Consider the following 14,845-nt stretch of genomic DNA (forward strand, 5'->3'; position numbering starts at 1 on the left):
TCAGAGAATGAACACACTAAGAGAAATTTATATAGAAATGTCAGGGCATTTCTAAGAGCCCGCAGGATATTTGGTTTGTGATTCCAGGAAGCCAGCCTGCCTCGCGGTGAGGTCCTTTTTCTCCAGGATTGGTGTGGAAGCAGCAGGGAAGTTAAGTTTGGGTTCAACAGGAGTGGTGATTTTGCCTGGTAAATACTACAGGAGGTGGAATACAGAGGAGGTGGAAGGGATCGAAGAGTTAAGGGAATCATCGTCAGAACAGTGAACCGTGGAATCCAAGTTCATGAAGGAGGGCAATAAAGGGATGGTGAAGCAGGATCAGGAGATTGGAGGCCATGAAAAGGGTTAGGGATTGTAGCAATGTGGCTACTAGAGAAAGGAACTAAGAGGATGGGAAGTGTGAAATCAGGCTTGCAGAGGGGCTGCCACCTCTAGAGTATGGCCATAAGAGCAGGTGGCTGAGAGGGCATGGACACACCATTACCGGAGAAAAGAACAGGGCTTTTGATATTGACATCTCTGTAAATGAGGGCAGAGTAGGGGTCGAGGGCAGGTCTGGGACGAGGAGCTTAAGTCCTCAGAGAGCGAAAGGGAAGTGATCAGAACAGCAACAGGAATCAGGAGCAGGGTGGCCTAAAGTCCAAAGGCGTGGAATCCAAAGAATCTGGACTTTCTGAAGGCAGAGGAGGAGAAATGGTTTGGAAGTGGCATGGAGGACACCAACCTTACCAACTGGCCTGTGATAATGTTGTCCGTTAGACAAAAACCAGCTTTCATCTGAGAAGGCTGAGGGGGAAGCAGTGTCTGTGGGGGGGATGGACAGAAGGTAGTGGGAGCCCTCCAAGGTAAGGTGACCATACATTCTGGTTTGCCTGGAGAGTCCCAATTTATTCCTGCCATTTCAGAACACTTTTTAATATTGCTTCCATTACTCTTCAAAGTGTCCCCATTTGGAAAATAAATAATATGGTCACCTAACTCAGAAGGACATAACTCAGCAGGATGGTTGAGGATATAGCAAGAGCTAAATAAACAGCAGGTGGTTATGTTATGGGGCTACATAGTGTTATGTAGCCATCCTTTTGCAGCCTCTCCTCCCCGGTCCCTAAAGCCTTTGAGGTTAAATCCTGATTGCTTCATATATGCCACCCCATCTTCTCCCCCAAGCAAGCATCTACCCTGGGGCCAAGTAAATCTTTCACATTAGAGTCTGAAAGAAGGATAAGAACCTACTTTCAGAGGATGCCAGCCCTGGGAGTGCCTGCATTTCATTTGGAGATTCCTACAAAGAAAATGCCTTTACTTTAAGAATAAAGAATTAATGGTGGAATTATAAGGTCAGGACAGATCAAAAGTTAAATTGATTCGAGGTGGGGAGATGGGGGTATTTCCTCACAAGAACCATGAGGTTGACCTTTATTCTGCCTCCCCATTCAGATGACTAAAGCCATCAGAATTACAGAAAAAGAATTATTTTGAGGCTCTGGATAAACCTTGTCCAAGGATGAGCTTACCTTGGCCTTCCTATTCAGGAAGCTCTGGCCGAATTTCTTGAGGTTTTCATAGGTTATTTCCTCGAAAGGCATTTTGTACCTTGCATCAGAGCTTAAGTTTAGGATTTGGACACATGGGATATCAGCCTCTGCAATCCGGAAGTATTCCAAGACACGTCCATTTCTGGGCTCGTCTGCATCCACAAGGATGAAAAGGATCTGCCAAACCAAACGAAACCTGTGTCTCTCTGGATCGGAGGCATGAAAAAGGTAACGACCCCCTTACCGAGGGAGAGAAACTGTTGGGAATCTTTTGCAGAGGGGGACACTAATGGAAAGCAAATAGCACAGTCTATGGAGCACTTCTGAAAGCCAGGACAAAAGCTCCTTTTCATCAGGCAGGTGTAGCCCTGTGTTTCGCTGCACAGACAGGCATCAGCTGTCGTCCTGGTTTCACCATCCTTGTGCAGGACACCATTCACACAACCGCAGGAAGTCAGGAGGTCCTGAGCTTTCATCCCAGTTCCTTGGGCAAAGCAGTAACTTCCCCTATCTGTGCCTCAGTTGCATTTTCTGTAAAGTGGTGATTATAATAGTACCCACATTATAGGGTTGCTGTGAGAATGAAACAGGACGCTGTGTATAAAAGGCTTAGTTCAGTGACTGGGAGGTATAAAATGCTCAGAACATTTCACCTCATTATTATTCTTCTATCTAGGAAACCCACGACCTCATTCAATCATGCATTCAACACCTATTTGTGGAGTGGCTGCTAGGCATTTTGCTAAGCACTGGGGATACAAGGCAGACAAAATCCATGCCCTCATGGAACTCACGTTCTAGTGGAGAAGACAGGCAAGAAATGAGTAAAGAAATTAGTCAATCAGATAGCAATGAGTGAGTGCCAACCAGATGATGGAACAGGGCACTGTGAGAGAGTGGCTGTACAGATGGGGTGAGATAGAGGCTCAGTATTAGGTAGGAAGGCCAGGAGGAGTATCTGAGGAGGTGACATTTGAGCTGGGACCTGGGTGATGAGTAACAAGTCAGGGGAACATTTATTTAGGCAGTGGAAACTGCCACTGAAAAGGCCTGGGTGTGGGGATGGGGGACACATAGAACGTTATAGAACAGAGAGACAAGGCCAGTGTGGCTGCAGTGCCAGAGAGAGTCATAGAAGATAGTGAGAGATGAGCTCAGAGCTCCAGTAAGGAGCCAGGCGTTAATCTGAATGAGACAGGAGGTCACTGAGGATAAAAGCCAGAGTGTGACATGGTGATAATTTTTAAAAGACCACTCTGGTTGTAGAGAAGAAACAAGCATGGAAGAAGGAGACCAGTCAGAGTGTCCTGCAGACCCTGGATTTGGATACTCTCAGGTCATTCATCTATCAAAATATTAAGAGCCCTACTATGTGCCAGACACTCTTCCAGGTGCTAGGGAGATCGTGAAAAACAAAGCAGACATATTAAAACCAACCATGTATACTTTCAATAAACATTTGTTAGAGGTGAACAAGATAAGATATGGGGGTATGACCTGTTGGAATAATATTCATCCAACTGTTTATCTTTGGCACGAAAATGGAGCACGATCAATAAATGGCATTCTAGAAGTCTGCTAACTGGGGTAAAGGCAATCTATAACCTAAACCCATGATATATGCCAAAATAAGTTCCACCTAGATTAAAGAGTTAAATTAAAAAAAATGATCTAGAAGAATTATGGCTAAGCATTGACTATTATAATAGAAATAGCGTGGAAGCAATCAGATTGTATTCAATTTAATTACATCAAAATTCATAAAGTTTAAAATTGAGTAAACCAGGAAACGTATTTACAAGAGGTGTTTCTGTAATGAGAATAACCTTCCTGGAGAAAAATGAGGTGGGATGTAGCAGACGTTAAATATGCTCATGCCTAGTGGCTTTATTCTGTATTTATTTGGGGTTTCAAAGTTTTTAACTGTTTTGCTTAAATTTCAGAATAATTTTCTTCAAGAGAAAGAGAACCTACCATTACCTTACTTCTTATAAAAATAAAGAGAAAAGTGAAGTAAATAGCCCCCAGAGTCCAGATGGTGCTAACTCTATAAATATAGGTATAATATTTAGGAAAAACTGATGTTTCTTTTTTTTTTTAAGATTTTTTTTTTTTGATGTGGACCATTTTTAAAGTCTTTATTGAATTTGTTACAATATTGCTTCTGTTTTATGTTTTGGTTTTTTGGCCCAGAGGCATGTGGGATCTTAGCTCCCCGACCAGGGATCAAACCTGCACCCCCTGCACTGGAAGGCAAAGTCTTAACCACTGGACCACCAGGGAAGCCCCCTGAAGTGTTTCTAATGATAATAATAACAAAAAAAATAAGCACTGTTTATTGTACATTTGCTCATTGCTTTACATATAGCACTTCTAATTCTTGCTATAACTCCCCATTTTACACGGGAGGTGACTGAGACTGAGAGGTTAAACTCATCTAAGACAAAATCACTTGTAAGAGGAAGAGAATTTGAACCCAGGTCTGTTGATGCTGAAGCCTGAACTTCAGCAACTGCTTGTCTGTGCTGCTTCACACCTTCAGGCTTTTCACACTCCTTGACCTCAGGCAGGAGTGGTCTTTCCTTCCCCTCACCTCCAAGCCAAATGCTAGCCACACTGCAGTCACCCACTCTTAGTGGAGCATGGTCCATTGAAAAAGCAGCCAGACCAGTCATGTTCCCATAGTAGACTTCTCAAAAAGATGAGGGAAGAAGGAGCAAAGGTTTGGTGAGAAAGAAAGAGACACTGGGCAGGAAGAAGAATGCAAATCAGGAGATTGGTATGCAAATGAATACACCAATCCTCCCTGGATTAATTTATAATCGGTAAGGCAGATGGATCGCATTAGGGTCTACAGGTCTTGGATTCCTAAATAAAGAGCCCCAAGGAGCAGTGGCAACTTCCGCAAACCTTGTTTTGGAATTTCTTCGATGCCAATTTATAATGCTGCATTATCATGCCAAATGACTTGGAGCTTTTGGAGACGAAGAGCAACATGTGATTCGGGATGTGCAATTCATAAATCAGATCCTTATTCTGAAATTAAAAGGAAAACAGGTCATTCCTTGCACACAGCTGCCCCAGCTACCCTTCTCCCGGGACCCTTTGCTCACTGACCTCAGTGTTGTATTCAATAACAAACTCTGTGAGGTGCTGTTTTATGAGTTGATTGAGGATATGTTTGTTGGTACTGTCATCAATAAGCTCCTGGCGGTTCACGATTTTTCCCTTGGACAAACGAAGAAAGCCATTAGAGGGCAGTAGCATCCATGATGTAGGCACATAATAAATGTAATAGCACAATTTTCCCCTTGGATAAAAGGAAAACACCATGGTAACAGGTGTAATACATAATCTAGATACTTAATAAATACGGATGGCTGGGCAGATTAGCCTGAGGGTGGAATACAGGTATGTGGAAGCCATGAAATTCTCCAGCCTACAGACACAGGGAGGATACTTGACGGACAGCGCCAGCGGCCTTGCTCTGAAATCCATCAACATATTTGTGCTGTTGCTGAGCAGTTTCCCACACGCTGCTCCTAACCAGTGAATTTGTCAGGGATACTAAGGCAAGCCCATTTCTGGGAGATACAGGGCTTCTCTTATAGGGGATTTTGATGAACTTTCTTAGAAGTACGCTGCAGTCAAGGACTCTTCCATCCCACCTTCCTTCCTCCCAAAGGGTCAGATCTATTGGTACATCATGGTCTGATAAGTTTCCCCCAGCTCCCTCTCTATTTTCCTTCAAAGGTCTTTCCCCTAATCTTTTGCATGATTAATCCTGCCTGATGACTGCTTCTCAGAAGGACCTGGATTAGCACAGGAAATGACATAATTCTCTGTAGCCCAGGATCACAGTCTGTGGGGGAAGGAGAAAGAAGAAGCTATCTCCTTATTTCTCTCTCCTCCATCTCCTTCTCTTCTTCTATGCCAATCCCACCCTCTAGTCCAAACCTAATCCTTGGACTCCTGCAAAAGTCTCCTAATGGTCTTCCAATTTCTCCCCCTGCTTCCATCTATCTCCCACACTTCAGCCAGAGTGATGTTGTTAAAATGCAACTCTTGCTTAAACACTTCATAGGCCCTATTGTCCCCTGGATAAAGCCTATACTCTTTCCTGGCCATAGCAATAGTTTAATAATCCTAATTAGACTTATGGAGAGCTCACGTTGTACCAGCCACAGTTCTAAATATGTTATATGTATTAACTCATTTAATCTTCATAACATCTCATTGTGCTATATACTATTATTTTGCCCATTTCACAGTTGAGGAAACTGAGGCACAGAGAAGTGAAGTGACTTGCCCAGGGTTGCTAAGGTAGTAAGAGGTGAAGCCAAGATTCCAAGCCAGGCAATCTGACTCTAGTGCCCATGTTCTTAGCCATTAACAGAGACCAAATCTCTCCTAAATGCCTTTCCGAGTTTGCTATTTGGTTTTTGATTTTGTGATTGGGTTTATTCTACAGAATTTTAAAATTTTTGTATGATCCAAATTTATCAGTATTTCTTTTCATACTTTCTGGGGTTTCTGTCATGCTTTATAAAGGGGCTTTCCCCCTCCCTCCAAGGTTAGAAAGCAGACTCTTCCATGGCATCTTCTGGTCTTTCCACAGTTTTATTGTTATGTTTTTAAATCAGGGATCAATCTGGAATTTAATTTGGTGGAAGGAGTGATACATAGATTTAGCTTTAGTTTTCTTTTTTCAAATGGCTACCCAATGCTAGTCATTGAATAACATGACTAGCATATTAGCATATTAGCATATATTTCCCTACTGGTCTAAAATATCATCTTTATCATATACTAAATTTCCATATGCATTTGGATCTATTTCTGGACTCTATGTTCATTCAAAGCACAAATCAGCTTATTTTATTCTCCAACTTAGAATCTTTCAGTGACTTCCATGGGCCTAAGTAAAACACAATGGCTCACAGTCTTCTCTATGAGAAGACTTCTCTCTGAGAGTCAACCAGCATCTGGATATCACTCCACCTACTTCCTGTGTGGCCTTAGGCAAGTAACCTAACCTCTCTGAGCCATGTCTATAAGCAATGTGGTTATTGTAAGGATTTAGCTTTGCGTGGGGAGGGAGTAATGCATGTTCCAGGAACCAGACCACAGTGTCTAGAGTAACGCCGTTCAATAGAATTTTCCGTGATGATGGAGATGCTCTGTAAATTAATGCTATTAAATACAGTAGCCACAATCCACCCGCTAATAGCTAGCTTGATTGAAGAACTAAAATTTTAATTTAATTTTAATGTAAACAGTCACATGTGAGTAGTGGCTGCCATATTGGACAGCTCAGATCTAGATCCCAGAGGGAAAGACGAGGAAGGTTTGTAATAGAGGTTAGACTGTGGAAGGCTTCGTGGGCCTCATCAGGGACTTATCTTTATCCTAAAAATTATAGGAATCAGTTAAAGGGCTTTCAGCTGGAAGGAGGAAAGCGACCATCAGATTTTAATTTCGGAAAGATTTTTCTTTAGAGGACAAGATAAAATGTGGTAGACCAGTTGGATGTATGTTGTATTAGGCTATGGGATATGAATGGTCACTTGATCTAGGATGGTAGCAGTAGAAAGAAATGGATAGATTCACAGGATATTTTGGATTTAGAAATCAATGGGATTGGGCTGATGGATTGGTTTTGAGGGAGGTGTTAGAATGATGCCTAGGTGTTCTGGCTTTGCTTACAGAGGAGCTGGGAGAGATGGTGACACCATTCATTAAGAGAGAAAAAACACTAGAAGAGGATCTGGAGGGGAGATTATGACTTTAGGCATGGCCATGTTGAGACATCTAGTGATGGATATAAAGGTCTGGAGATTAGAGAAGTCTGGCTGGAGGTGGAGATTTGTACGTCATGGGTGATGGGGAAAGGGAGATGGACCAGAGGAAAACTCGAGGCAGAAGACTGAGCCTTAATTAATGTCATTTACTGGTTAAGGAAAGGAGGAACTCCCAATGGAAAATGGCTAGAAAGGCCAGAGAGACAACAGAAGACTCTGATTTCCCAGAAACTGACTAGTCCAATGCCCCTTAGTTCACAAGTGCAGAACCAGAATTTATACCCAAAGCCCATACATACACACATAGTTCATTATTTTGAACTAGAGCCCCCTCACTAGCAATAAGACCAAAGTCCTACCTTTTTGAACACCAGAACACTGTCAAGGGTGACGTGGAAACGCCCAATGGCATTTCTGATCAAAATCACTCCAAACGTTAGTTCTGGGAAGTCTTTGATCACATCATAGAACAACTCTGCTACTTCTTCCTCTAAATCCTGTTTGGGGAGAGATGTCTGATGAGGCTTTGGTAGGAAGCAAAATGCCTGGATTTTTTAAGGACAGGGTAAAAATAGTGACTAATTCATCTCTTCACCTTTCCAAGTTCTGTGGTTTTGCTGGGCCACCTAAATCCACTTTCATGGATGTTTCATACCCAGAATACTTCTATGGCTATGACTAAGCCCAAAATAGGCAAATCCACAGAGATGAATGGAGAGAATTGATAAACTTGACCTTTCCCAAGCATTAGAGTGAAGGCTGTTCTAACACAGGTGTTAAGACTTTTTAACATTTATTCCTTAATTGCTTTCAGAAGAGGCCATTGATTTGACCACATGTGGTACCAAATATGAACTTGATATCATGATATGGTTGTAGTTTCAGCCTTCTTCTTTAGCTTGAAAGAAAATTGGGGCCAAAAACGATGTCCAAATGTAGGATGGGAGAGAAAAAGGTACAAACTCTCCCCTTGTATAAATATAATCCCAAAGTTCTGACTTCTACTCAGAGAAGGGGAGGAGTCATCAAAGTTATAGGAAATGAGTTAAGATGTATAAGAAACTCATTCTCCAAAAGCAAGAGCAATTTGCAAATCATTTATCATTCAGTGATATTCTAAATGAACCCCCAAAAAGATCAGTTATACTATCAAAACCACTTCAATATAAGTCAATCTCCTCTCCTCTCTTCCCATTACTGTCCACCTTTGTAGTTAGCTTCTCTTACCATTTCAGCTTCCGTTTCTTCTTTATTTTTTATCCTGCAGTTCCCCCAAGAAAACCAGTTCATTGAAAAAGGAAGAATGGGCATGGAATTAACCTAAATGGGAGACCTCTCCTCACCCTGCCCACCCTCTCAGACACAGGACTCCCCATCAGTTGAGAAGCCACCTCCCACCTCTTGAATGCAGTACCTGGAAGAAGCCGATGACGACCAAGGGCCTAGAATTCACAAACTCTGCTATCTCACTGGTGTCAGAGAACAAAAATGCTTTCTGGCTAATTTGTCTTCTCAACCAAACAACCAAGGCAGTAGATTCAACCACTCCTGGAGAGAGACATACAATTAAATGGATCCCACAGAAGTTTCCTCTTGAACTGGAGCAAGTCCTGTCTTCCCCAAGTTAAATGAGTAGAAACCTCTTGTCTTGGATTCCCACCCCTTGAAGTCCAAGGTCAGTTTCTCCTCTCCTCCCCACCTGAGCCCCAAAACGTGAACATTAACAACAGCAGCTAAACTTGACTGAGCACTTACCAAGGACCGGGCACTGGGCTGAGCATTTTGCATGTCTTACATCCCCACAATAACCCTATGGGATACATATTCTCCCAATCTTGTGGATGAGGAAATTGAGGTTCAGCTTTGCCATTGGCCACTCTGCTAGTGAAACTGGGAATCAAACCCGGGAGGAAGCATGCCCAGCTGTGTTTTCTTATTCACCCTTCAAAGTGACAGGAAGATGGATTTATTTTTTTAAAACATAAAGTTTTAAAATGTAAATAAAAAGGCCAGCTAGCTCTGCACCCTTGGGAGAATTCCATTATCTCCTTGTGTCTCCAGTTCCTTAGCTGAGACCTAGATGTCCACTGAGGTCATATACCCTGACTTCCATTTCTCAGCTATCATATGGGAAGTGCCAAGCACACAAAAGGCATCTAAAATCGGGACACATCTACCATATCTGGGGAGACATAATGGTGTGCCAGAATGTACTCAAGGCTACAAATGGACTTGTGTTTGCTAGGATCATCAGTTTCATATGGTGGCAGGTAATGTAAAATATTATTTTCTGTCAAGGCCTGCTATAGAATGGATCGTTTGAAATGAGTTTATGAGCTAAAGCAATGTTTGTTGTGAGTAGCTTTGGACAACATATTGGGTTGGCCAAAAAGGCCAATACAAAGGCCTTTATTCTTCACTCCTTCACTCGTTCATTCATTTGATAAATATGCATTGGGTGCCTATTACGTTACTGAATGCTGTGCTTGGTCCTGGGGATAAAATGGTGAGCAGAAACAAGACTATGCAGCTCTCATTCTGTTGAGGAGGACAACTATCAAATAACTGCACAAACAAGGGTAAAATCACACCCAAAGTAAGTATTCAAAAGCAAAGTTCTATGAACCTATATAAAAGATACACGACCTAGACTGTGAAGTCAAGGAGAGCTTCCTGGAGGAAATCACTTATGAGCTGAAAACTGAAGGACACATAGGAGTTAACAGGAAGCAACTGGAAAAGGAAAGGAGGAGAAAACAGCCTGTGCAAAGGCCCTGTGGCAGGACAAATTGCTGCCTGGGGCTTGAGGAATGCACACTGAGTTGCTAAATCGACTGGAAAGGACACTATTTTCAGTGTGTTTGCTTACTTTTCCTAAGAACATTAGGCCTTTTAAAAATTTATAATGCAGTATGTTTACATGCATAAAGGTATACAAATTATAATGTATAGTTTGATGAATTTTCATAAAATGAACACACATGTATAAATATCACCCAGATAAATAGAACGTTATCAGCCCCTCGGAAATCTCCACGGTGCCCCCTCCCAGCCACTACCCAACCCTCACCTAGAGGTAACCATTATCCTAACTTCTAACCTGCTCTTGAACTTTATATTGAGTCATACAGTATGTGTTTAGGATCGGGCTTCACTATACGTGTGAGATTCCTCCATGTTGTACCTGTAGATTCGTTCCCACTGCTGTGTAGCATTCCATTGTGTGAATATTCCACAACTTATTTATCCATTCCCTGTTAATGGGCATTTGGTTTGTTTATAGTTCGGGGCTATTAAGAATTAATTCTTGTGCATGTCTCTAGGGGCACATTGTATGCACTTCTGTTGGGTACATGCCCAGGAGAAGAATTTCTGGTCATGGGGACGCTGTGTCCAGCTTTAGTAGATAGAGATTAGACCATTTAAAAAGCCACAGTGAATCAGGCCTCTAAAAGTTCATAAGAGGATCATGTGGTGGTCTCAAGGGACAGAGGGGGCGGGGGAGGCTTCATGCCACCCTCAGACCATGGCTCTCCACCCACTGCAGTCAATCCCCCCTCCTGGACACCAGCCCCAAGGCTGAGTTTCTATTTTCACAGTCGTCCAAGCCATCTTTTAGGAAGAAGGAGGCACATATCATGGAAACAAACTCTTTCTCTTAAAGGCTTTGCCTGAAAAAGTTATGTCTTAAGTGACCTGAAAGGAATTGGTTTAGAAATTCTGAAAATACCAAAAAAAGGTGAATAAAACCCTTCCAAATGGGTTTGAATTTCAGGTCCTCAGAACCACTGCTCTGATTTCCCTTTGTGCTACTCTCTCCCTCTGTCCACACTCCAGCCATATCCTTATCATCCAGCACACTGGGCTTGGCATCCACCAGTCCCTCTGCCTGGGCTGTCCTTTCCTCTCAGCTCTCAAGGACATCTCACCCTGCTTATTTAATTCTCAATTTGGTCTTTTCTTACTCTCCCCTCAATCATTCTCTATTTTATGACCTGTTGTATTTTCTTCATTGAGTCTGTTTCTGAAGCTATGATTTTTTCCTAACTTTCTCAGTAGCTCCTGAGGGGGAACAGAATACGCCACCTCAAATTCTACTACTTTGGCATATTATTTTGAATTAAAGTTACTTGAGAAATAGCCTGTGCAAGAAGGATGTCTGACCCTCCTTTGTCCCTTCGAAAGCAGGAAATAAATCTCCCATGTAGAGGTACCCTCCCTATACCAGGACGGTAGACTACATCCTTATCACCAGACATAGGGATTTAAGGTCAAGAAGGTTATATTAAAAAACCTTGTTACTTCCTCACTAATTTGCTACCCCAAGCCCAAACACCTTTGCCTTGTCAATTCTTCACAACTTTATTGTTTCTTTGTCTAAAAGGTATAAACGCTGCCTGTTTTGGTCACTTTTTTGAGCCTCATATCTTTGGGATTCCTGTACATATGAAATTAAATTTGTTTTTCTTCTTTTACTCTTTCTTATGTCAATTTAATTATTAGACCAGCCAAAGAACTTAGAAGGGAAGAAAGGAAACATTTTCCTCCCCTACATCCTGTAGTGCCTGGCTCACAGTACGTGCTCAGGAAATAATTACGGGATGAATGGATGAGGTGAATGAATCATTAGATAACTCGGTTTGAGGGAACTTGATCTTGGACCCTCTTCTCTGGGATGGATGAGCTCCGTTTGCCCTTCTGGGCCCCATAGGACCGAGATAGCTCTGAACTTGGCAAACAGCTTGTTTCTGAGTTCCTGCCAATTGGGCACTGTCCCCACTAGGCAGGTCCCTCTCCTGGTGCTCGGCTCTGAGCCTGAGGACACAGCAACAACCGAGGTATGAATGCCGTGTCAATGATTGACTGGGGCCAGAGCTCCGTTGCATATTTCCAGGCACAAGCTGTGAATGCAGCATTAATTGAAGGCCTGGAGGCAGCCTGAGTCCCCCTCCCTCCAGGGAGATGGCCAAGGTCAAGTCTCCCTCCATCAGTCCTTGGAGACCAGAGGAGAGCCTGGACTTGAAACAACAACGACTAAACCCCACCTGCCTCTGAGGGAAGTTTTCGTAAAAGTCACAGTGCAAGAGGCCAGTAAAGTACCGCCGCTCCCTTAGCTCAGGGAAGCCCTGTCAAGTGGCAGAACTGGCATTAGTCATTCTTTTCAGGAAGTGAGAAATAGAGGCTGCTTCAAGTTCTCACAGCTAGCGCTCATCCTAAACTCTGGGCTCTGGCTCCATCCCGGCATCCCACTGCCTCTTTCCATGGTTGGGGGTAATACTGAGGAAGAAGGAGATGGTCAAGCCCAGTACAAATATGGCCTGGCTCCTTAATTGTGGGGCCCTTGCAATTCCACCCCATTCAAACTCAACATATGCATTAAAAACCTAAGTGTTCCAGGCACTAGACTAGGGTCAGGAAACTAATAGTTTGAGGATAATAATAACCACATCTGCCGCTTACTTAGAGGACAGCACGGTGTACAGCAGGGATCAGTCAACTGTAGCCCATGGGCCAAATCTGATCTGCCAACTAATTTTATAAATAAAGTTGTATACGAACACAGCCTTGCCCATTTGTTTGTGTATGGCTCCTTTCTCACGGCATCAGCAGAGTTAAATAGTTTCAACAGAGATTGGTTTGTCAGGCCTAAAATATTTACTTTCTGGTCCTTTAGAGAAAATATTTGTGGATCCCACTGCTACTTAGCTGGGGAGCCTTGAGAGTTATTCCACTCTCTGCACCTCAGTTTCCCCATCTGTAAAAGCACCTCCTATACTGTGTTATGACATCTGAGAAGGGACTAGAACAGTGCCTGGAACACAGTAAATGCTTCAGACATGTGCAGACTCATTCTTTCTTCCTAGGAACGCTTGGAGGTAGATGCCTTTACCATCCCTACTTTACAGATGAGAAAATCAGAATTCAACAGAAGGAAGTGATTGTTCCTCAGGTATGTAGTGAGGATTTGAAGCCGAGGTGTCCACCAGCTCTGGCAGCCTTTTAGGAGACCCCAGGAAATGAGGTGAGACTGGCCTCTGCCCTGTGCTGTCAGTTGAGTAGACAGTGAGGAAGAGATAACAATTCTGTGAGATGAGATCTTTGAGGGGGAAGCACAGGTGCCGTGGGACCACAGAAACGGTACAGGCACCCCGACCCAGGCAGTCAGGGGAGACTTCCTGGAGGAGGTGATAGTGAAGCTTCCTGAACGGCAGAGGAGGTTCCAGGCCTGGCTCCCAGCACAAAGGGAGCTCAGACAGTCTGGAAGTCGCTATGCTGTCACCTTGTTACCTCTAAGTGGAGTTGGACCTCACCTGTCCTTCAGGAGGCGAAGGCATCCCAGAACCTGAGCCACTCCATGAGGAGATATGGACTTTGACAAAGTAACTTGGGGCTTCTGGTTTCTTCACAGCCCTCCCCCAAACCAACACATCACAAAGGGCTCCTCGCTTAAGGTCAGTGGCTGGCCATTGAGGGTTGTCACTCGGTGCATAGGAAGCAGCAGTTTTTGTCCCTTCTCTCACTCCTGCCCACTCTCCCCATCTCTTTCTCTTCCCCTTGCACACACCAGCCTCATACAAACCAGCTGGGAGCCTCAAGGCTCCAAGTCTTTTATGCAACCTGCCCTGAGGCTGGCTCTTCAGCAAGTCTGGCCTGTGTGTCTCACACCCGCTTTGTGTCCATTCTGAGAACTGCAAGGCATCCTGCAGACCCTGCACACGGTGGCCCTCTCCCCCCTGTCCCTTTGGTTCTTGTAACAACTCTCAAACAGGCTTATTGCAAACCTGCTAAACGCCAGGCCCTGAAAAATACAAACTCAGTGTTCTGAGATTCAATCATTCAACATACACAATGGGAACCTTCTACTAACATAGTAAGGGCTGTGCTGGGCACTTCTGTGTTCATTAGTCTTATTCCCTCCATCCATCTATCCATCCATTGTGCATACGTTTATGCAACCATATATTTAACACTCTTTAAACTTAGGACCTGCTATGTGTCACACTGAAGCACAAAATTCTTCAAATTTCCACAACATCAGGATATGACACACGGTAGGTTCTAAATAAAAGGGTGTAGAATAAGTAGACGAATGAGTTAACTAAATGGAGGATGATAGAAGCGGAAGGGTTTGGTAGTCACCCTGTCTCAAACCCGTCTTGTTCTAGCAACTCCTAGTCTCCGTTTCGAGAAACCAATTCTTCCTCGGCCTGGGACCCTGTCAAGATCATTCTAAAGTGGAAGAGTGCGGTGGGAGTGGGGAGATAGGTGAGTGGGGAACTCACTCTCTGGTCTCTATAGTTTATAAACCATGTGCATCCGTATCCCATCTCATGGTGCCTCCAGAGCCCACCAGCTGAGATGCAAGCTGTGGTGGAGGCGGCTACATGTCCACCGAAATCTTTTATTTCCTTATAGACATAGAGCAGGGCCATATTTCCCAGCCTTTCTGTTGGGTGGAGCGATATTCGCCATCTCCAGGCCTGGGCCACGGACACCACTGGTGGCGCC

General features: G+C 43.6%; 1 protein-coding gene across 5 annotated transcripts in view; it reads right to left on the reverse strand.

Annotated features, from left to right (window-relative positions):
• The window catches only part of PDILT (protein disulfide isomerase like, testis expressed), a 47,293-nt gene that overhangs the window by 6,545 nt on the left and 25,903 nt on the right, over nucleotides 1–14,845 (reverse strand). For all 5 annotated transcript variants that reach the window (XM_029219407.1, XM_029219408.1, XM_029219406.1 and 2 more), the window contains 5 exons: nucleotides 8,751–8,884; nucleotides 7,696–7,833; nucleotides 4,653–4,763; nucleotides 4,446–4,571; nucleotides 1,515–1,712 (listed from right to left, as the gene is read on the reverse strand). In XM_029219407.1, the coding sequence (XP_029075240.1) occupies nucleotides 1,515–1,712; nucleotides 4,446–4,571; nucleotides 4,653–4,763; nucleotides 7,696–7,833; nucleotides 8,751–8,884 (707 nt within the window). The remainder of the gene's footprint in view (nucleotides 1–1,514; nucleotides 1,713–4,445; nucleotides 4,572–4,652; nucleotides 4,764–7,695; nucleotides 7,834–8,750; nucleotides 8,885–14,845) is intronic.

The sequence above is a fragment of the Monodon monoceros genome, unplaced genomic scaffold (genome assembly GCF_005190385.1).
Source record: "Monodon monoceros isolate NGI ecotype Baffin Bay Population unplaced genomic scaffold, NGI_Narwhal_1 Super_Scaffold_13, whole genome shotgun sequence".
NCBI lineage: Eukaryota > Metazoa > Chordata > Mammalia > Artiodactyla > Monodontidae > Monodon > Monodon monoceros.